This window comes from Pongo pygmaeus, chromosome 9, assembly GCF_028885625.2.
Source record: "Pongo pygmaeus isolate AG05252 chromosome 9, NHGRI_mPonPyg2-v2.0_pri, whole genome shotgun sequence".
NCBI classification, from domain to species: Eukaryota; Metazoa; Chordata; class Mammalia; order Primates; family Hominidae; genus Pongo; species Pongo pygmaeus.
Window position 1 is genome coordinate 1,832,638 of NC_072382.2, and position 21,755 is coordinate 1,854,392.

Consider the following 21,755-nt stretch of genomic DNA (forward strand, 5'->3'; position numbering starts at 1 on the left):
TGGGGGCCGTGGGTGACCCTGGCTCCTTTCTTATTCTCTGAGCCCAGCAGCCACTTACTTGGACTGCTGTGTCACACAACCCTTGCCCCAGGTCTGCACGCACTGGGGCCTGCACATAGTGGTGCCTGCACGCAGTGGGGCCTGCACACAGTTGGGCCTGCACGCAGTGACGCCTGCACGCGGTGACGTCTGCACGCAGTGGGGCCTGCACGCAGGGTGTTTGCTCACAGCAGGTCCGTGCATGGTGGAGGCAGTGCCACAGGGCTTTGGTTCAGCCCGGTCAAGGTGTGGGAAAGCCCCCGTCGCACCTGCAAGTCCCCCACCTGCTTGAAGGGAGCTCCTGGCTCATCCTACCAGGAACCCCGGGGGGCTCCGAAAGCCAAACCACTGGTCTGCCCCTGAGCTGGGGGTGCCTGGAGAGTGTGGAGCCAGCAGCTGTGAGAACGAGGCTGGAATCCCAAGCAAGTGGCAGGGGGCAGGGCAGGGGGGACGCAGCACCAGGACAGGTGGGGGTCCCGGGGCTCTCCAACCTGGGGGTCAACTGCAACTTCCGGGTCCTAAGTGTGGGGACCCCACAGGGTGGGACCCAGTGCCCTTCTTCTATCCAGGGACACAAACCAGCCTGCCCACGACCGAGCCTGAATCGGGCCTCCTCTTCTTCCTCAGAAAACCTGAACGGCCCCCCATCCACCTCCCAGAGAGCCCGGCCGGCCCCTGCATATCCCAGAGCCTGCCCGCTCGTCTCTCCCATGGGGGCCCTGGTGGGTAGGACCCAGCTCTCACTCACACAGGGCTTGGAAAGCTGGGGCAGCTCCAGGGTGACCCCAGGAATCCCCAGGACAGGAGACATGGCATGTACACCGCGTCATTCTCTGACCTCCAGGGAGCACACAGCCAGGAAACTTGGGAGGCTGAGCGAAGGGCCTTCCCGCAAGGGAGCCAGAGTGGGTGGGGGCGTGGGCTCCAATGGGCTCTGTCCCTGGGCCACAGCCTCACAGCACCCAGCATCCCAGCCAGGTTTGGAGCAGGGGGCAGGGGTCTGCAGCCCCCAGAGGTGTCACACCCCTACCGCCTGCCTCTGTCCCCCACTCCTCTGGCCTGGGACCCTGTCCCAAGGCAATGCTGACACATCTGACAGCCAGGCCGTCATGTGTCCTAGCCCGGGCAGCCAGTGGGTGGGTGGCCAAGGCAGCCTGGGCAGGAAATGGCAACGCGGTGGAGGGCCCTGGAACATTCCTCCAGCCTGCGCACTCGCTGGTCCCTCTGGCAGCTGGTCCAGGACATGCCTCCGTCGGAGACTGGGCTCCCACACCCCGACACCCCCTGCTCTCCAGGCCCCTGTGTGTACAGGGAAGGCTTTGAGCACACAGCTCCAAACTGTGGGTCCCCTTTCTCCCCTCGTGCCCCACCTCGGTCAGTCCCTGCGTCTGCCCCCACTCGGTGCTGCTAGTGCCAGCAGTATGAGGGTTTGCGTTGGCTTTTGGCCAAACCCTGGAATGTGCCTGCTGGCTGCACAGCAGCTGTTCTTGGAACCGGGCAACAATGCACAGACTGTCTCTGAGACGTGGGCGGATGGGATGCAGACTGCCTGGAGCTGCGCGTGAACCCAGGCCCCGAGACAAGGGTGAATGGGCTCACACAGGCCGAGACACCGGTGAATGGTGTCCAAAGATGCAGCAGGACCTGGAACTGGCACTGGGGGCCCTCAACCTCAGCCTGTGTGAGGTGCGGGGCACAGGTGGCTGATGGCACACACGGCTAAGAACCCCTGATGAATGGGGAGCAGAGCACCCCAATACTCAGACTCACAGGGACACGTGGTCCAGGTGCTCAGGTGGGGTGTATGAGCGACGGCACCCTGATTCCAGATGGGCATCTACAGTCACAGGCAAAGGGCATGTCGCCGGTTGTGCAGGGTTGTGGGGGGACAAGGCACCCCAATTTTAGGGTCAGTGGGGTTCATGTCTCTCAGATGCTTCTGGGATTGTGAGGGCTTCAGGCCTCTGAGGAAGGGGCACAAACCCCTGGAGGCTTAGGTGATGAAGCTGAGAATTCGTGAATAGGGCACAGGGGTGTCTGGACAGGGATGAATGTAGCTCCCACGGCCGAAACAGCCGCTGATGAAAGGGCAGCAGGCGTCCAAAGACACAGGGGAACTTGGAACTGGCACCGGGGCCCTCGACCTGGGATGTGCGTCTGCGTTCGAGGCAGGCAGTGGGGGCTAGGCTGCCGAAGACCCTGACGGACAGGGTACAAGGCATCAAAGCCCTCAGGCAGCTAGAGAAGAGGGGGGCTCGAGGGCTCAGAGTGTGGGTGCACAGCTCCCAGTGCTGCAGGGGGCGAGCTAAGCCATCGCACAGAGGGTTGGGGTGGAGCATCCAGAGACCCGAAAACCCAGGGCAGAGTGCCCGTCAGAGTGAGGGTTGAAGTCTTCACTACTCAGATGGTCGGAGGAGGGGGTAGGACACCCAGTCAGCTGCCGGACACTCAGATAAGGAGGTACTGGAGCCAAACTGAGCGACCGGGTCTGCAGGACCTGGACCTTGACAATAAGAGGGCCCTCTGCAGTGGGACCAGGAGGGAGGGTGTGTGTCCAGACACGTGGGTGAATAAGGGCTGTGCTTTCTGTCCTCAGGGGACTGGGGGCACCTTTGCAGACGTGTGCAATATCACCCACACTCTCAGAGGATTCCAGACACACACTACTCAGAAATGCAGGCGAGGAGCACCCGCTGCACCTGCCCTGAGAGAGCTGCAGAATGGGCTACCAGCCCCTCGGATGGAAAGAGACAGCCGGAGCTCGCAGGGTAAGATAACCTCATTTCTGACATATAGGGCACCACGACATTCAAAGATAACCTCATTTCTGACATATAGGGCACCACGACATTCAGAGTCCTGGGGTCCACGCTGCCCAGATACTCAGACAAGTGGGGTATCAAGGCCCATTTCTCCGTCATCCAGGTATTCCAGTGATTAGCGTTCCGGCTCCAGAACTGTCAAGAGGGCGGATGGACAGAAACTTGCCCAAGCCTCCAAGCAATGGGGTCCAGAGACCCAGATGCTCAGGCTGATGAGTGCAGGAACCCACACACTGACAGTAATGGGGTCCAGAGACCCAGACGCTCAGGCTGATGGGGACAGGAACCCACACACTGACACCAATGGAGTACAGGGCTCTAGGTATTTAGAATAATGGGGTACACGTGTCTAGATGTCAGATGATTGAGGTGGAGGCTCAGCTCCTCAGAGGCACATTACAGAGCCATGGGAATGAGCAGCTCTCAGACAGGGCAGACACGAGGGCAGAGGAGGTGCACCCAGCAGTGAGATGCCTGGAGCACAGGACATCCAAAACCACAGGAATGAGGCACCAGACTCCTGGCCCTGGGCTGGCACCCAGGCTTAAGTACCATGTGTCATGGGGGATTCAGAGGGTTCAACAGGTGGGGGGCACGCTGTCCTGGCACCCTGGTGACAACAGGAGACCAAGGAGGGGCAGGTCACCTGGCCCTGGGCATGAGGGAGGGGGCTGCACAGGCACTCAGGCCCCTAAGCTGTGTCCCCCAGGCACTCTCAGGCATGGGGTGTAGAGATGCTGACGCCAGGGTTCCCCATGAACACAGACCCCCCTAGACAAGGTAAATGGGGTCCACACAAAAGTTGTGGGGGATCAGGCCCTAGCCATGAGGTCCCCAAGGCCCTTGGGAGATGAGGTCAATGCGGGGAGGACACAGAGAACCCCCGTCCTCTGACACGGCGGCTGCAGTACCAGCCATTTGAGGAGTGGGTTACATGCCCCCAGACTTCCAGGTGACGGGGGTGGCCACCCAGACACTTCAAGACGTGGGGTTTTCATCACCAAAATCCAGATGCAGATTCTCAGAGGATAGGAACTGAGCCCATGGAATCAGCACCAGCCATGTTCAGAGGGTGCAGACCCCCATGCCCAAGACGGAGCAGAGCCTCCCAGAGGCTCGATGATGGGGTGCAGCCTCCCCGGAGGCTCAGGTCATGGGGTGCAGCATCCCAGAGGCTCGGCGATGGGGTGCAGCCTCCCTGGAGGCTCAGGTCATGGGGTGCGGCCTCCTCCCAGAGGCTCGGTGATGGGGTGCAGCCTCCCCGGAGGCTCGATGATGGGGTGCAGCCTCCCCGGAGGCTCGATGATGGGGTGCAGCCTCTCCGGAGGCTCAGGTCATGGGGTGCAGCCTCCCCAGATGCCTGGTTGATGGGGTACAGCCTCCCGGGATGAAGAGGCACAGATGGTATGCATGAAAGGTAAGTGTGGCACACACAAGCTAAGACACAGAGAATGGGCACAAGGCATCCCAAACCACAGAGAACTGTGGCAAGCTGAGCTCCCCCATCCCCGGCCATCCCGGGCCCCAGCCCTGCGGGGCTCAGCAGCTGGGGTCAGAGTGGGTGGGGCAAACACGCGCTCACCCAGCACACTTCTCTTTGTGTGCCAGTGACTCCTGGCTCCCCAGAGCCAGCGCTCGCCTTGCAGTCCAACCTCAAGCATTCCCCAGGCGACCTCAGAGGAAGCGTCCCCATCCAGGAGCCCCACCAGGGTCTCCATGAGGCTGCTGGCTGCCAAGCCACCGTCTCGGGGCCTCGGGGCTGGCCTCGGGCTCCAGCTCTGTTTGGTTTTCTCCTTCCTGCCCTGGAACCTCAGACGCCCGTCTGGCCGTGAAGGCGCCCATACACTGGGGAAGGTACAAAGCCCCTACACAGCTGGCTGCAGAGAACCGCGCGCGGGGCACGTAGCTCAGCTGTACCCTGGGTCCAGCGTTGAGCCACCCCCTGCATGTGTCCCCTTGCTTGCCTAAAAGCCCCACTAGGGCAGCCTCTGGCCCTTCTCATCCCAGACTGGGTCAGACTAGGAGACAGACCCATGCCCTGTGCAAACACCAGAAGGACGTACACGTCCCCACACGCCCAGGGCCGCGTATGACCGGATGGGCCCAGACGTGCACATGCGTGCCCACACGTCCTCCTGCTGTGGCCCGAAAGCATCCTTGGAGCCTGGGCTATGTCCTCCATACTTGCTGCCTGACCAGCCCTGCGGGGCCGGCCCCACTGGGACAGGTTTTCCCGTTAAGCATTAACCACCAGCAGATAAGGGCTCTGAGGGAACGCCCTGACCTGGAATGGCTGCTCCACGGTAGGCCTAAGTCATGGATTTGACTAGAGTGACCAGACCAGACTAACTGGCCAGAGCAGAGGGAGGGGAGCTTAGGCTATAGGCTCTGCTCGGGGGTCCAACTGAAGCAAGAGGCACTGAGGTTAGACCAGAGTGAGGACTTCCAGCCACTCACCCAGGGGCCAGCTGATAAGGGGATCACTCATTAGGAAACCAAGAGCTCAAGGGATTGGGTCAGCCCAGCAGGAGACAAAGGCACAGAGGGGAATGGCCTGAGGGTGCCTGGGGCTGGAATCAGAGGCAGCGGCGGAGCCAAGCAGGCCTACCTGGCTCTCTGCGAGCCCCCTGCCCCACACTGCCCAGGGCAGCCCCCGCCCGGCCCCTACCCTCCTCACACTTGGTTCTACCCTGCCCACAGCACCTGAGGATGCCCTCTTCCAAGTCAGGCGGCCCTGCACCTCAGGACCCCTCCCCGCTGTGAAGAACCTGCTCAAACCAGGTTCAGCCAGGCCACCTCCTGCTGCCCCTCACCAAGGCCAGCCTGACGGGCCCATCACCCGCTCCTGCAAAGCTGGGTAGGGCTCAGGGTGCCCCCAGCCCTAAGGGACCCTCGGAAATAGGCTGGAGCCCAGATGCTCAGCCTCTGCGTCTCGGGGTGACCTTCCTCCCGAAGGGAGTTGCCCAGCTCTCACGGGCCAGCAGTTCCGGCCACAAGGTGGGGCTCCTGCAGCCCTGCCCCCCGCATCCCCTCCTCCCCCAGGAGAGAGTTCCCCGTCACCAGAGGCAGTGCTGTCCGAGAGCTGGACCAGCCTCTGGTTGTTGGAGACGAAGGCCTGGTGGCTGGCCGGCCACAGGAAGCGGTGGGCCTCAGGTGAGAGCGTTTACACCTGTGGGGCTGCCAGCCCCAGCACTCGGGGAAACGTTGCTTTTCCAGAGGAAGGGCCCACGGAAAGGTGTTCCCACGGAAGCAGAAACCATTCCGTGTAGACTCACCATGGAGGGAAGCATTAGCAAGCCTGAAACGGAGCCCGCCTTGGGCTAACAAGAAGTCTAAAGGAGGGGCTCACCCCCGTTCTGCCTGGTGGGGACTGGGGGCCCCAACGGGGTGGAATTCAGCACAAAACGTCATGGCAGGTCTGGGGGTCCTGGGGTGACCAGGGAGGGCTCCCTGGAAGAGGTGGGCTCACACTGGCCTTGGAGGGTGAGCCGGATGGGGATGCGGAGGGGCCTTCTAAGCAGCTTGGCAGCTGCAGGAGCAGAGCAGCCGCCTTCGTGGCGAGAGCGGAGCCGGCTTCCAGAGCCTTAAGGAGCCTCCTGGAGCAGTGGCCGGGGGGAGCCAGGGAGGAAGGGCCCGTCTCCCTTTCCTGGGAAAACATGGCGTGAACTCCTAGAGAAGGTCTTCCCAGCAGGGCCGCAGGAGACAGACAGCCAAAGCTAGACAACGGGGAGAGCAGCCCCGGGAGGCTCAGGCAGGGAGGGCGGGGGATTCCCAGATCGGGGAGGGGAGGCCCGAGAGCCCCCAGCACCCAAGGGTCTGCAGGGCACTGTCCCCAGGAGCCACGAGGGAGGCCCGGTCCCGAGGGGCGGACGGCGCCACCTGGTGGCCATGCGCCCGCTGCACCTGCACCTCCCTGGGGTCCCGGCGGTCCAGAGGGACCCCGCACCTCCCTAGGCCTTGGGACCCCCAGAGTTGGCAGCCAGCGCCCCCAGGGTCCTGGGGTTCTTCGCAGCAGCTTCTGGGTGGCCCCTGTGCTCCTCTGGGGACAAGGTCACCAGGCTGGCCCAGGAGTACCGCTGGTCGGCAGCGACAAATCACTGCAGGGCTGCTCTCCCCGCCCGGCCCTGACTGTTCTTAGACTAAAGGAAGGGGGATGCCAGCAAAGCGGGGGCACAGGGGAGGGGCGCAAGCACACGCACACATGCCTGCACTCACAGATGGAGATTCTGTATTGGCAACTTATCCGGAATCTCAACCATAAAAATCTCGAGTGAAGCTACTTTAATCTAAGCATGTATACAGGCTGTGACATTTCAAAAGGAGAAGTTGCCTTTAAACTCCACGTGGGGAGGAGGCAGTGGCCTGTTTGAATCTGGCCTGCACAGTCCTGCTTCAGAGACCCTGCGGACCCAGCCCATTCCATCAGCCACCACTAGGGGCGGTCCGCCACCCACGTGTGGGACGCCCGACCCACCTGGGAGTGTCCCCCAGGGGCCAAGGGGCTGCCGAGGCCCGTGAGCTTCGCTGCACACCCACACTCTATCTGCAGGGGACTCACCCAAGGGGTCCCCCAAACAGGACAAGCTCCATAATTTGTGAGGCCCAGTGCAGAATGAAAATGTGCAGCATCTTGTTACAAAATTAAGAATTTCAAGATGGCCCCAGCACGCATTAAACCAAGCAGGGACCCCTCTGAGCATGGGGCCCTGTGCACAGGATGCGGCCTGGAAAGCTGGCCCTCACCTCCGCGTCTCCTTTTTGTACCTATAATCCCTCCACCGTGCTGGCCCCTCTGCTGTGGGGACAGGCTGGGCTTCCTGGGCCATGCCGGCCTCCAGAGCCACAAAACTAGAGCTCCCAGCCTCGGTCCACTCGTCTGTAAAACACCTGGCCTGCTGACCTCACAGGGACAACATGCATATGGGGCTGGAACCTGGACCCTCCCTCCCCTCCTTGAGCTGCGGCCCCCTCCTGTGAACACTGGGTGGGGGTTTGGGTCCGTTCTGGGAGTGCAACTGCCTCTCCCAGCCTGCCAGGGAGTGGGGCATTTATGCTGTATGCACGTGTGCACACGTGTGTGTGTGTGTGTGTGTATGTGTGTGTCTGGAGTCATGGCAGGGTCCCTTTCTGTCTCCTTGCTCTGCCCCAGACTGGGGGGCTGCAGAGGTGAGGGTATCTGACCTGAACAGCTGCTTATTCCCGAAGGGATGGCCTGGGCTGGGCCCCTAAGGTCAGGCTGACTTGGACATGGCAAGAGGGGTCCCAGGCTCTTGTGGGCAAAGCAGGGGAGGTGCCAATGTGGAGGAACAGAGTCTCCTGGCCGGCTGCTGCTCTCTGGGGCGGGTGGAGTCAGGGAAGAGCTGAGCTGGGGAGACACGCTGGGCCTGGGGTCACCGTAGACCCCATGTAGCACCCTGGTTCCCCTGCCTGTAGGTGAGAGGAGCCAGCCCAGCCAGGTGTGCTCCCTCTCCAAGCCCCAGGCAGGCGGGTACAGGGGCCAGCAGCTGCACCCGCCCCACCCTCCTTCCCACCCGCATGCCGAAGGGTGGCCAGGCAGGCAGGTGGACGAGCCCAGGCAGCGGCTGAGTCAGTGTGTGAGGAATGTTCTGGCCGCTCCCAGCTGCACCCTGCCCCTACCTGCCACCACCTCACCTTCGTCCCCAGGCGCTGCGGCCCTGAGCCCCTGCCAGGAATGCACCTTTAGCCCAGGCCTGCTCAGTGAGCTCCGCCGACAGCCAGCCCTGCTCCTCCCTCCACGACCCTGCAGACCCCTCTGGGCTTCCAAGTTCCTGGGGGCTGCAGTGAACATGCTCCACCCGCATGGCTGGCAAACCATGGTGGGCCCCAGCTGTGGTGGGTCCTGGGGTAGAGGCAAGGAAGTGATGGGACTGCAGAGATGAGACCCCCAGGGATGAGATGGGACCCCCAGGCAGGGCCCAGGGTCCAGGGCCCAGGAGAGAGAAGCAGGGAGGGAGAGGGCTTCCTGGTGGAGGAGGCATCCTACAGTGGGGGCAAGGGTGCTCTGAGGTCCGTTGAAGGCAGGGACTAGGCTGCCCAGGCCCTGCCTGCTTGGCTGGGGCTGGGGGCTGCTGGGAGGTGGCCAGGAGGCTGGGCCTGGGCAGCTAAGCTGGAGCTTTGGCCTGGGTCCAGAGCCTCCCTCCCTTCAGCTTCCTGCTGCACAGAACCCTCGCCCCTGGCCACCCCGTGCTATCCTTGCCCAGGCAGACCCAGCGCTGGCTGCTGCCAGGCAGATGGGGTAGCGGGCAGGGGCTGGAGGGGCCACCCTCCCAGCTGACCCAGCCTCCTGGGCCGCTTCCTCCAAACCAGTGGGATAGAAAAGATGGGGCATCCACCAGACTCTCCCAGTGCCCCGGCCCCAGCTGGCACCACAGCTATACCTGGGCTTATTCCAGACCTTGTCGCCGGGACCCCCTGTGAGTTGTGGGATTCCCAAGAGGGGTGTGGGGATAATCCAGCCAAGTGGGGGCCGCAGCTGTCCACAGATGCACTCAGCCTGGCCTCTACCCCAGGGCCCCGCTGGGCTCTCATTGCTGGCACCCTTGCCGCGGGCGTCCTCCTCGTCTCCTGCCTCCTCTGTGCTGCCTGCTGCTGCTGCCGCCGCCACAGGAAGAAGCGCAGGGACAAGGAGGCCGTGGGCCTGGGCAGTGCCCGAGGCACCACCACCACCCACCTGGTGAGGAGCGGCTCCTTGCTCACTCAGTCCAGAGAGGGCTCGAAATCCAGTCTCCAGAGCCCAGGGCAGCGAGGCGAGTTCAGCCCCAGGGATGGTTTAATCCCCACAGAGGCAGGGGCGGTGAGGACCTTCCTGGCAGGGAAAGTGGGTGAACAGAGGTGAGAAGGAGGCCATGCAACAGGGGCTGCTCCATGGGCCCGAGGGAGCCACAGCGGGTTCTTGAGGAAGGCAGGGGGTACCCTAGATGCCACGTTTGGGGTGGGTTTGGCTGGCCTCACAGAGTGAAGCCGACGATTTGTGCCTGTCGGGTGGCCTGGCCTAGAGGCAGGGGGTCTTGACCCGTGTCATGCAAGTGCTGCCCGGGAGCCCAGGGCTCTGATGGGGCATGATGTCAGCACCACCTGCCCCTTGTCCCAACTCACTCCAGGTGCAACCTGATGTGGATAGCCTGGAGTCCAGCCCGGGGGGTGCTCAGCAATGGGGGCGCCTGCAGCTCTCCCTGGAGTACGACTTTGGAAGCCAGGAGGTAAAGGGCCCCACTGCGCAGGACCAGCGATTCTGCGAGTTTCCAGAAAGGGTGATGGGGGAAGGGCAGACCCTGTGCCCTGGGTAGTGGGGAGCTGACAGGGCAGGGGCCCTTGGCTGAGCCCACCCCCCTGGCTGAGCCCACCCCCCTGGCTCCCAGATCAGGGTGGGCCTGAGGCAGGCAGCCGACCTGGGGCCTGGGGGCACCGTGGACCCCTATGCCCGGGTCAGCATCTCCACCCAGGCCGGACACAGACATGAGACAAAAGTGCACCGAGGCACGCTCTGCCCCGTGTTTGACGAGACCTGCTGCTTCCACGTGAGTCAGGGATGGTCGGCTGGGTGGGCCTGGACGGCTGGTTGGGCCTGGGCTGGGTGGGCCTGGGCAGCTGGGTGGGCCTGAGCTAGGGCAACAGGGCCTGGCTCACACAGCTGCCTCAGATCCCGCAGGCAGAGCTGCCAGGGGCCACCCTGCAGGTGCAGCTTTTCAACTTCAAGCGCTTCTCGGGGCATGAGCCCCTGGGTGAGCTCCGCCTGCCACTGGGCACCGTGGATCTGCAGCATGTTCTGGAGCACTGGTACCCGCTGGGCCCGCCGGCTGCCACCGAGGTGAGGCGCTGGTCACCAGGCCACAGCCCAAGGCACAGCTGGCAGGGGCTCTGCCCTATGGGCCATTGGAAAGACTGAGGCCTGATGGGCAGCAGCTGCGGGGGCCTGAACCCCAGCTTGGCCAGAATCACCTTCCCGGGCTGAAGCCCCTCTTGCTGCCCACAGCCCGAGCAGGTCGGGGAGCTGTGCTTCTCTCTCCGGTACGTGCCCAGCTCAGGCCGGCTGACCGTGGTGGTGCTGGAGGCTCGAGGCCTGCGTCCAGGACTGGCAGGTGAGGGTCACACCTGCCCACGCTGGTGTACAGAGGGGGGGCCTGTGCTCAGCCCCGAGCCCTGGGATGCCCCTTTGACCCCCTTGCCCTCCCAGAGCCGTACGTGAAGGTCCAGCTCATGCTGAACCAGAGGAAGTGGAAGAAGAGAAAGACAGCCACCAAAAAGGGCACGGCGGCCCCCTACTTCAATGAGGCCTTCACCTTCCTGGTGCCCTTCAGCCAGGTCCAGGTGGGCCACCGGGAGGCAGGGGCAGAGCGGGACCCAGTGCCGGACCATGATGATTGTGGTCTTTCTCCCCCAACTCCAACCTCTGGTCTGTCTCTGCACAGAATGTGGACCTGGTGCTGGCCGTCTGGGACCACGGCCTTCCGCTCCGGGCTGAGCCCGTGGGCAAGGTGCACCTGGGTGCCCGGGCCTCGGGGCAGCCCCTGCAGCACTGGGCAGACATGCTGGCCCACGCCCGGCGGCCCGTCGCCCAGTGGCACCCCCTGCGGCCAGCCAGGGAGGTGGACCGCGTGCTGGCCCTGCAGCCCCGCCTGCGCCTGCGCCTGCCCTTGCCCCACTCCTGAATGCACCACGTGCCTCTGTCTCCCCGCTGAGCCCAGGCACTTGCTCAGGCCGCCCTGCAGGACCACTGCAATAAACGCCTTCTCCTGCCACTGTGTCCGGCTGGAACCCGGAGGGGATGCAGAAATAGGCCCCGGGTCTACTCACCAGGGCCGCCTGACAAGGACAGGGGAGGGGCTCCTCTCCAGACTCAGCCAGGCCCTGAAGCCTCTGACCGGTCCCTGCTTGACCCTGGGGTGGGGGTGGGGAACCTCCCCAGGAGCAGAGATCTCCTCTCTCCGGGCCGCCTGGGAAGACCGGGGAGGTGGGGGCCAGAGAGTCGGGACCACATGGGATGGGGCGGGCTAGAGCCAGCCCTGTAGGGACACAATGGGCAATGGTGTTTGGGGGCTGGTGAGCGTGGAGGGAGGACCCCCAACACCTCAGAGACCTGTGCTGCAGGGCCTTCCCCACACAAGCAGCAGGGGGCAGCAGATGCCTTCGGAAGCCGCTGGGGCCTTCAGGGGCTCAGTCCTGGCTGGATGCCCCTCCCCGTCCCCACACATCTGGGCTGCCTTAGCGGCTGGAGCCTCCACGCTGCTGTCTCCTCTGATCCTCCCCACGGGGCTGCGAAGCCGGCAGGGCTGGGGCCAAGAGCCCCCACTCCGAGAGGGTGCCAAGTCACAGTCCAGGGGGCCTCTGCAGGGTGGGGGCCTGGGGGCTGGGGGGGCGATGGCCTTGGGCCTGGGTGAAAAGGGCAATTCCAGGCCTGCCCGGGCAGCCAGGCGGGCCCCAAGCCCCCACGGATCAGAGAGGCTCCCAACGCAGGTGGCGCCATTCTCCTTAGGTTGAAGGATGGGTTCCAAGTCGCCCGGCGAGGGGACTGCAGCAGGGCGTTCTGGGCAGGCTGGGAGGGGCCCAGAGGCACGTGCGGCGTGCCCCTCACTCCTGGTCCTGCTCCCCAGGCAGGAAGATAGCATCAAGCAGGGAGAGGGCAGCCCCCAGCCCTCGGCCTCTGTGGCAGGGCCCAGAAGGCCACATCTGGAGGTCCAGACCTCACCCCAGGAGCCAGGCTTGCAGAAGGGGGTCAGGCCTGGGCTGAAGTGGGAAACCCCTTGCAGGGGCTGAGCCGGGGATCTGGCCCCGCAGGGAGAGGCTGTGACAGGTTGGTGGGCTGGACGCTGACCTCGGGCGAGATGGGCTGAGGCGAGGTGTGGATCCTCGCAGTGACTCCTCAGCTGACCTGAGCCGTGTGCCCGGCCGAGGCCACAGGCAAAGCCAGGCACACTGTCCTCAGGCTCCTTACAAGAACAACGGAGGCATCTCCAGTGCGTCACCGAGCCCTAAATAGAGCAGCCCAGCCACGGCACCCCCCACCAAGACTTCTTGTACTGGGCGGCAGCACGCGGCCAGGCCAGGAGGCCGGACAGGTGGGGAGGTCTCTGTGCCTCTCCGCGCCCCCATTGGTCTGAGGAGGACTCTATGCCCTTTCTGAGCAGGGGCCCAGCCTGGGGGAGGCCATTTATACACCTCCCCCTGGGCCCACCAGCCCAACTCGCCACTGCCGGCCTGACCTCGCTCCCAGCCCTGCTGCCCAGATTCTAGGTGAGGCCCAGCCCAGCCCGCTGAGGCCGGGGGACAGGGCGTGGCTCGAGCTAGTTTGAGGGAGGACTCCCTGGGGCAGGGGTCTAGGGGCCTGGGGGATGCCGCCAGCAGCCCTCTTTGGGGGCCTGCGCGGATCCGGGAGTGAGAAGGAGAGGCTTGGGGAGGCAGCTGTAGCGTGAGGCAGGTTCTAGACAGTCCCTGACCACCAGGCTTCACCTTTGGGGACCCTGGAAGGAGAGTTTAGGGGTCAAGAAACCCCAGAACCTGAGCTCCCAGGCCAAACTGAGGAGAGATTTCTTCCATGCACTTAGGCCCAAAGCCAAAGAGAGAGGGTTAAAAATAACAGCGTCACTCAGGCTGCCACCTGCGCCGGCCCATCCCACCCTCCCTCGGGGACAGCTGCAGCTCCTCAGGCTATGCCTGGGACATTTTGGGAACACTTTCTCCTCTTACTTCTCACCCTGGGGAATTCCAAGACACTGTCCTTGAAGGAGGTGACAGTAGGGGGAGGAGGTGAGAGTAGGGGGTGGGCGGGAGGGGGCTGTCATTGGGAGCCCCGAACCCCTCCCCACCTGATGGGCTCAGGCATCACGGTGGCAAGGGCCCGACCAACACCTCTGCCTTCCTCTCCCCACAGGCTCCAAGCTCAGGACCTCAGGATGGGAGAGTAAGTGGCACCCCTGTACCCCCATACAGTGACTCTGCCCACCTCCTGCCCTGTCTGCCCCATCACGCACTCCGACCCTGCCAGCCATGGCCCTAACCTCTGTCTTCTCTCCCCGTCCTGCCTGTGTCCTCCCTCCCTGGACAGTGAGGAGGTAAGTACTTGCTGGGGGCTCAAAACATGACGAGGAGGGGGCTCCCCCTACTCGGGATAGGTCATAGGTCACAGCCTTAAGGCCCTGAGGCCCAGGGAAGATGGCCCGGCCCTCCCTGCTGGCAAAAGTGTCCCACCCACCCACCAAGACGCTGCCGAAAGAGAGGAAGTGGCTGCCCCGAGCCTTCTGGGGCAGGGGAAGTGTGGCTGTGGCCTGGTCACAGGGGAATCACTTCTTCTTTCTGATTCCTGCACTTCCCACCCCCACCTCGCCAGCCGACCTGCCCCCAACTGGCCCTGTGGCCCGGACTCCTCTCCCCCAGCCTCTGGCCTCCCAGCATCATGTGCCACCTGGGCAAAGTGTCACACACCACACAGCACCGTGTCCCAGAGCAAGGTCTGGGGCCAGGGAGGCCCAGCCTGCCCATCATGGCCTCGGGAGCCCCCAGGCTCTGCTGGTCCCTGAGCTGGAGACCCTGACCTGGCCAGGGAGCGTGGAAGGGGGTGGGGGTGCTCCAGACCTGGAGATCCTGACTCGACCCCGTGTCCCCTGCCCTGCAGAAGCGGAACAGGGTCATCACGGCCCGCAGGCAGCACCTGAAGGTAGGTGTGGGCTCCCGGGGGGCCGCCCAGGTGGGTCTGCAGGGGAGCTGGCTGCAGCCCCTCACCTCCCGCCCCACTGCAGAGCGTGATGCTGCAGATAGCGGCCACGGAGCTGGAGAAGGAGGAGAGCCGCCGCGAGGCCGAGAAGCAGAACTACCTGGCGGAGCACTGCCCGCCGCTGCACATCCCGGGCTCCATGTCTGAAGTGCAGGTACCAGCCCCTCCCCGGCCTCCTCGCCTCCCCAGCAGCAGGGCTGCCTGCTAACTCAGTTTCCCCACTTGTCAAGAGGACCAGCGGGGTAGTCAGGGCAGGGGCAGGTGACCATGGCTGCCAAGTGTCAGGACGACCGCCCACCCCCACACCCACCCCTAGGAGCTCTGCAAACAGCTGCACGCCAAGATTGATGCAGCTGAAGAGGAGAAGTACGACATGGAGGTGAGGGTGCAGAAGACCAGCAAGGAGGTGAGTGGTGGCGGCAGGCCGGCGGCAGGCGGGCACGCGGTGGCCCAGCGGGCAGGCGGGGCGGGCCGGGGAGGCCGAGACCACCGGGACCTCGGGCTCCCACCTGGCTCCCCTGCCCACAGCTGGAGGACATGAACCAGAAGCTGTTTGATCTGCGGGGCAAGTTCAAGCGGCCCCCACTGCGGAGGGTGCGCATGTCGGCCGACGCCATGCTCAAGGCCCTGCTGGGCTCGAAGCACAAGGTGTGCATGGACCTGAGGGCCAACTTGAAGCAGGTCAAGAAGGAGGACACAGAGAAGGTGCGTGCCACGGGGGGAGCACCATCACACCTGCCCTGCCGGGGGCCACAACACCCACACCTGCCCTGTCTCTGGGGAGCACCACCACACCTGCCCTGCCAGGGGAGCACCTCCCACACCTGCCCTGCCAGGGGAGCACCTCCCACACCTGCCCTGCCAGGGGAGCACCTCCCACACCTGCCCTGCCAGGGGAGCACCTCCCACACCTGCCCTGTCCCTGGGGCGCACCTCCCACACCTGCCCTGCCAATGGAGCACCTCCCACACCTGCCCTGCCAGTGGAGCACCTCCCACACCTGCCCTGTCCCTGGGGAGCACCTCCCACACCTGCCCTGCCAGGGGAGCACCTCCCACACCTCTCCTGCCAGGGGCCCTGTACCACTGCCCCTCCAGGGTGCCATGCAGGGGACACTCCACTGCCCAATGCAGAGGGTAAACTGAGGCTGAAGGTGGTGTGGACCAGGGTGCGTGCATAAGTGGGTGGGCCTGAGCTCTCTCCTGCCCTCTCCTCCACAGGAGCGGGATCTGCGAGACGTGGGTGACTGGAGGAAGAACATCGAGGAGAAGTCTGGCATGGAGGGCCGGAAGAAGATGTTTGAGTCCGAGTCCTAGGCCACTCGCTGCCCTTACGCCTGCCCCAGTGCCCGGCTCCCAGCAGAACATACCAGGGAGATGCACCCAGAGCCTGCCAGGGAGGGCTGGCCTCACCTCCACTGTCAATAAAGGATTTGAATCCCTATGGCTGGTCTGGTCTGGCTCTCCCCAGCCTCTTGGGCCATGCTCTGGGCCCCCGCATCGGTGGCCTGCAGTGTGGTCAGTGGCCAGCAGGGAAAGCCTGGGAGGAGGCCACACGGGGCCTGGGATTTCAGGCTGGGAGGGAAGCTGCTTCCAGCAAGGAGGTGAGCCTGGGAAGGCCCCTACAGGGGAATCCACCCCAGGCTGTACGGGGCTGTTTGGAGAGGGCCCTGATAGTTCCCCAGGCGTTCCCAGGGCTCGGCCTGGGCACATCCAACATGCAGGGCTGGGGATGGAGGCTTCGGAGCCGAGCCAGGTCTGGGTGGGAGTTTCCGAGATAAGCGGGTCTCCCATTTGCACAGCCATCCAGAGGCCCTCCCGGGGCTCCAGAGACATCCACACACGTGTGGCCCCTGCAGTGCTGGGGGCAGCCCCCTGTGCCTCCCAAGCTGCCCCTCCTCAGGGAGCTCATCTGAGGCAGGAAGCCAAGAGCCACATTAGACCCCAGGCTGCTGTCCACGCGTGCCCACCCCCAGATCCTCCTGCTCATCCCCCTCCCACATCACTTTAGGGGCAGACCCCCAGCCCCGGGGCCTCCCTGCTTTTCCTATCTGCCCCCTGCCCTGAGCACTGAGGCTGGGCGCGGGGAGCGTGGAGGGGCGAGCCTGCATGGTGGGCCATGACCAGGCCAAATTGGCAGTCTCCGGGCTGGGGACCAGCATGGTGCTGGAGGCTGGCCGGCCTCGTCTCTGGTCCTTACTGCCACCCTGAAAGGCAGGCTGTGTCACTCCTCACTATGCCAGGGGACCAAGAGACCTGTGCCCATCGGGCAGGGGCTGGGCCTGGCCCTGACCTGGCCCCAGTGTGGCTCCCAAGTCTCGTTTCCACTCAACCCCAAGATCCCAGCCCCATCTGGCCACCAAGGGCAAGGCAACTGACAGGTTCTGACAAGGCCGGTGACAGCAAGGCCGCGTTATCAGCCCTGCTCTTTGAAGGCTGACAGAGCAGGCACGCCAAGGTCCCTGTGCTCAGATCTGCCCTGGGGAGGCTGCCAGCCCGCGCTGTGCCCTTGCCCCCGGGAGGTCCCTTCGATTGATCTGCCGGAGGTGGACGTGCAGCAGCAGTTCCGCCTCGGGCTGCCTTGAGGGACTGACGTCAGTGGGCGCCCGGGACGGCCTTGGCTGTGTGCAGTCCCCTGCTCCCCGGGCACCCTCCAGCACTGGCACTCAGCTCTGACCTTTTCTGTAGCTGGAGCCCCACGCCAGTCCGAACCCCCCACCCGGGGCTTCTCCTGGAGCCTTCTGTAGGGGAAGGCACGAGGCAGGGCAGCTTGGGGCCAAGGGGACACTGCCTGGTGGGTGCAGCTGGGGCAGAGGTGCATGGCGCCCCATGCCAGAATGATGGGACCAGGCGCGGCCCAGGGTGTAGGAGGCCGTGGGGTACAGAAGTGAGGCCTGAGATCTGGCCTGTGGGGGGGACTCTGCACAAGCCCAAGCCTCGGCTGAGACCTGAAGGAGGACAAGTGTGGAGGCAGAGGGTGCTGCAGGCCGAAGCACGTCCCATGTAGAGCCAGGCAGGCAACAGGCAGAGCGAGGGACAGGCGGCAGTGGGGCCTGGCCATGGACCCCTTGCAGGGGACACGGCAGCTTTCCGGAGCCTGTGCCCACTGGGAAAGGGGGCCGGACCCAATCCCACAGGGCGTCAGAGGAGTGGGACAGAGGAGCCGGGGCAGGAGCATCACACCTGGCTCCCAACCACAAGATTCAACTCGGCCAGGGCAGACACACTGTGTGGGAAAATTATCTTTTTTATTTCAAAGGAAGGAAATGTTGAACACAAACACGAAATTCCAAAGAGTGACCCTCTGGGGTGGGTGGGGTGGGGGCAGAGCAGGGGCAGAGAGGACCCCTACGCTGATGAAGGTTTGGGGGATGTTTTAATTCTTGGGCTGGATAGTAGATGCACGGGTGTTTGTTAAATTTCCAATAAATGAGTGAATGAGTAAATGAAGGAGTAAGTGAGAGGCCTGCGGAAAGCAAACCAGCAAATATCAAACCGGCGCCCCTCTGAGCCCGGCTCCGTCCCCCTCGGGTGATTCTGGTGTCCCTGCTGGAAGTGAGGCCTGCAGCCAGTGCCACATGGGGCAGTCCCCCAGCTCTGCATTCTAGAAGGACCTCAGCAGGGCGGAGCACAGTGGAAGTCACCACCGGGTCGGGGGAGTGAGGAAGGGAGACATGGAAGGGGCCAGGTCCCCAGGACTTGTTGGCTGAGGGACATGAGGAAGGCAGGCACCTGCTGGGGGCACGGGCGGGCGGAGACTGTTCTCCAGGGCAGGAGCTGTGAGAAAGTGGCTTTGGGAGGAGGTGAGGCACTCACTTTGGGGCCGCTGGGTTTGGGGGCCCCGTGGAAATTCCGAGGGGAGAGCTGGCCCAGGCAGCTGGAGCAGGGGCTGGGCTGGAGATGTGGATGTGGGTGTCCTGGGTGGTGAGCCGATGGGCAGAGGTGCCCAAGGCCAGGGCGAGAGGAGAGGAGGGGGAGGGCGGGGACAGCCAGGGCAGCCGGGGCAGGCATCATGAGCCCCAGGGGAGTCCCGGAAGAGGAGGGGGACAGGCCCAGGGCAGGGGATGTGGGCAGCCCTGTGCGTGGCTCTGGAGGTCGGGGAGGACATGGCCTCTGAAGTCCCAGGTAACCCGTGCTGGGCTGTGGCCAGGAAGGGGTTGGGGAAGACTGGGCACAGCGGGCCAAGGAGGGACGGGTGGGAGGAAGCGCACAGGGCACCCCTGTGGGTTGCGGCTGCTGGAGACAGACAGCAGGGGTTCCTCGGGGGAGGCAGGCGTGGGTGCAGGGCAGGCGTGGGTGCTTCTGCACACACAGGCATTTCCTGCTCTGCCGCTGAGCCACTGAGACGCAGACACCCCAGTGTCAAGGAGCAAACCAGGCCCCAGGCCCCGCTCCCTAAAGCCGTCCTCCCCTGAAGGACCCGGGGCTCCTCGGAAGAGAGGCTGACTGCAGGGTGGGGCAGAAAACGTGCAGGAAGAGCCTGACGTGTCCTTTCTGCTAGGAGGCTGCGGTGACGCAGAGGGCCTGCCCTGTGCCCCCGCTGATGGGAGCGGCCATCAGGACACAGACTGGCAGACAAGATAACAAGCAGTGTCCGCGGTAAACGTGCTCAAGTTCATAGCTACTCTGTGGTTACACAAAACAACATCTGCATTCCAAGGAAACAGACCTTAAAGTCTTTAGGAGGAAAGGAGGGAGACAGAGAGACAGAGAGGCAGAGGCAGAGAGACAGAGACACAGAGACAGAGACAGAGACACAGAGACAGAGAGACACACAGAGACAGAGGGACACAGAGACAGAGACAGAGAGACAGAGACAGAGAGACACGGACAGAGGCAGAGAGAAAGAGACAGAGGCTCAGAGAAACAGAGAGAGAGGCCGAGAGGCAGAGAGGCAGGGGTCGAATGGCAAAGTGGACGTGTGCCCTGGGTGAGGGGGGTACAGAGGCACCTTGTCAAATTCTTATTCTTGAAACTTCTCTGTGGGTTTGAAATGACTTCCCCCAAAGCTAAACTTTTCTTTAAAAGTTAAAGCAACACAATTTGTAAGCAACAACAAAAACAGATGACATGAAAAATACCACAAGTTAGCAGAGAGGAGCTCACAGGGCTCAGGTGTGGGCAGAAAGGTGCCCCAGAGGGTGTGGGGGACTTCGGGGTGGTGGGGGAGGCTGAGGACTGCGTGTGTGCCCCTGGCTGAGGGCCGAGGGCGGGGCTGGGTGCCAGGCCCCCAGGGACACCTTGGTTAGGGTTAGAGTTAGGGTTAGGGTTAGGGTTAGGGCCAGGGATCCAAGGCTGGAAAGTTGCCCTTCAGGGACAGCAGGAGGGAGGCCTGGGTGCCCTGGCCACGCTGGGCGCTGGGTGGAGCTAGGATGAGGCAGGTCACAGGGCTTCATTCTCTCCGCAGGGCTGAACTCAGAGGGGGCTTCCCCCGACTTTCACCCCCTCACGCACCCGATCAAGGGGAAGCCGGGAGTGGGGTCCCAGAGGGGGACACAGAGTTCCCCATGAATGTCCACCTGCTGGACCCCCTGTGTGGTCCTCAGGGGTTCCCTGGGCCGCCACCGAGGGGCCCCAGGATCAGGGCTGGGCTTCACCCTCTCTCTCCAGCTGCACCTCACCCCTGACCTGTGCAGCCCTTGTCCTTTTTGTTCCCCTGGCACCTGCTGTGCCTGGGCCCAGACCCACCTTTGCAGGCTGGTGCCTGGCTCCAGCCATCCTTGGAAAGCTCAGCCCGGTGCTTGCCAGGGCCTCACCACCCCCACTCCTCCGGCTCCAGCTCTCCCCAGACAGCCCTGGAGCCCAGGGCTAGAGCTGCCTCTGTGGCTCAGCCCCCACTCCACCCCAGGGGGCTGCCCAGCCTTGGTTTACCCAGACGTACAATGAACATGGAGATGAGAGCGCCTGCCTCACTGGATCACCAGGTAGGCAGAGACCCGGCTGGCACCTCCTGCATCCCTAAGCTCCCCTCCTATGTGCCCCCCAGAGTCAGCCCGACTCTCCCCCAGCCCCAGCAAGGCCTGGCTTGGCCCCCTGGACCACCCAGCTGCTGAATATCACGCCAGGACCACCAAGCCTGCCTCTGCCCCAGGCCTGGAAGCTTCTCCCCACTCTCCCTGTAGCCATCTCCTTCATACCCTTCAGTTCCAGCATGGTCACCTCCTCCGTGAAGCCCTCCGTGAGTCCCCCAGCCATCTCTGTGACTTCTCCTGGTTATTTTCCAGAATGACCGTGGACTTGTTTTTTCACTTGTTCACTGTCCGTCTCTTCCTCTGGGAGGGAAAATCCACGAAGTCAGGGACCTGGAGTTATTTGCAGCTGTGTCAGTGCTGCTGGGGCGAGGCATACACCTGTGACAGGACCTCAGGATGGGGACAGGGGTCTGCATGAGGATTGTCTAACAGTCCCTACAGGACGCTGGGGCCACCATGTATACCGGAGTCCTCTGGCAGCCAGTGTTCCCCATTGCGCGGAGCTGGCCGTGACCACGCTGGAAACCCCCTGATCCCCTTGTTGCTTCTGCCCTCCTGCAAGCACCTCCGCCCCCTCGACAAGCACAGCCTGGCCCCAGGGCCTCTCCCTCCCCTGGCCCCAGTCACCCCCACCTCCTCACCACCCCCTGTCATCTCCCATTGCTCCCCCTCCTTGCCAAGCTGCTCCTGACTCCCTGCCCCCTCCTCCAGCCATCAGGAAGGCCTGGGTCCTCGCAGGCTCCAGTCTCTGCAGCTGGGCCTCCAGCAGGCCGCCGAGAATCAGCGCGGCATCGGGCCAGGCATGGTTTCCACGAGCTTCCTCCTTCTGATCCTTCCCTCCGCCCCCTCCACCAAGCCCCCAAAATCTTTCACTCACACCCTAAATCACCTGGGTCCCCCACCTCAAACCAGAGGCCATCGGGGCAGAACCCAGCAATTATCACCGCCCTCTCGTGAAGCGTCCCGTGCCCCCCGGAGCACATGTCCACAGCGAGGCCCTTCACGGCTCTCAGGTCAGCTCCCTGCCTGCAGGTCCCAGCCGGCACCGCTGTTGCTGCAGGTTGAGCTTCTCATGAGTGAAGGCCCCGCTCACTCTGACGCCGCCAAATAGTGGAGACAACACAAAGCTCTAAAGATTGTCAAAGGGAGAGAGACAAAAAAAATGAAGGCCAAGTGTGGTGGCTCACGCCTTTAA

General features: G+C 63.7%; 2 protein-coding genes across 5 annotated transcripts; both read left to right on the forward strand.

Moving 5' to 3' along the window:
• The first annotated feature begins 1,548 nt into the window (after positions 1 to 1,548).
• Positions 1,549 to 12,844, forward strand: SYT8 (synaptotagmin 8). Of its 4 annotated transcripts, none has more exons than XM_063670676.1 (11): positions 1,549 to 1,725; positions 2,636 to 2,807; positions 9,189 to 9,295; positions 9,392 to 9,555; positions 9,983 to 10,081; positions 10,241 to 10,399; positions 10,522 to 10,689; positions 10,855 to 10,960; positions 11,056 to 11,189; positions 11,291 to 12,672; positions 12,780 to 12,844. In XM_063670676.1, the coding sequence occupies exons 2-10, from the start codon at positions 2,713 to 2,715 to the stop codon at positions 11,528 to 11,530; spliced, it is 1,272 nt and encodes a 423-aa protein (XP_063526746.1). In that variant the 5' UTR covers positions 1,549 to 1,725; positions 2,636 to 2,712; the 3' UTR covers positions 11,531 to 12,672; positions 12,780 to 12,844. The 4 variants fall into 4 exon arrangements, with proteins under 4 accessions (XP_063526746.1, XP_054297057.1, XP_054297061.1 ...); XM_054441082.2 differs by lacking the exon at positions 1,549 to 1,725 and adding an exon at positions 1,815 to 1,834; XM_054441086.2 differs by lacking the exons at positions 1,549 to 1,725; positions 2,636 to 2,807 and adding an exon at positions 8,334 to 8,714.
• Positions 12,845 to 14,425: 1,581 nt separating this feature from the next.
• On the forward strand, positions 14,426 to 16,030 carry TNNI2 (troponin I2, fast skeletal type). Its single transcript, XM_054441087.2, has 5 exons — positions 14,426 to 14,532; positions 14,615 to 14,743; positions 14,906 to 14,995; positions 15,118 to 15,294; positions 15,810 to 16,030. The coding sequence occupies exons 2-5, from the start codon at positions 14,621 to 14,623 to the stop codon at positions 15,903 to 15,905; spliced, it is 486 nt and encodes a 161-aa protein (XP_054297062.1). The 5' UTR covers positions 14,426 to 14,532; positions 14,615 to 14,620; the 3' UTR covers positions 15,906 to 16,030.
• The last annotated feature ends 5,725 nt before the right edge of the window (positions 16,031 to 21,755 follow it).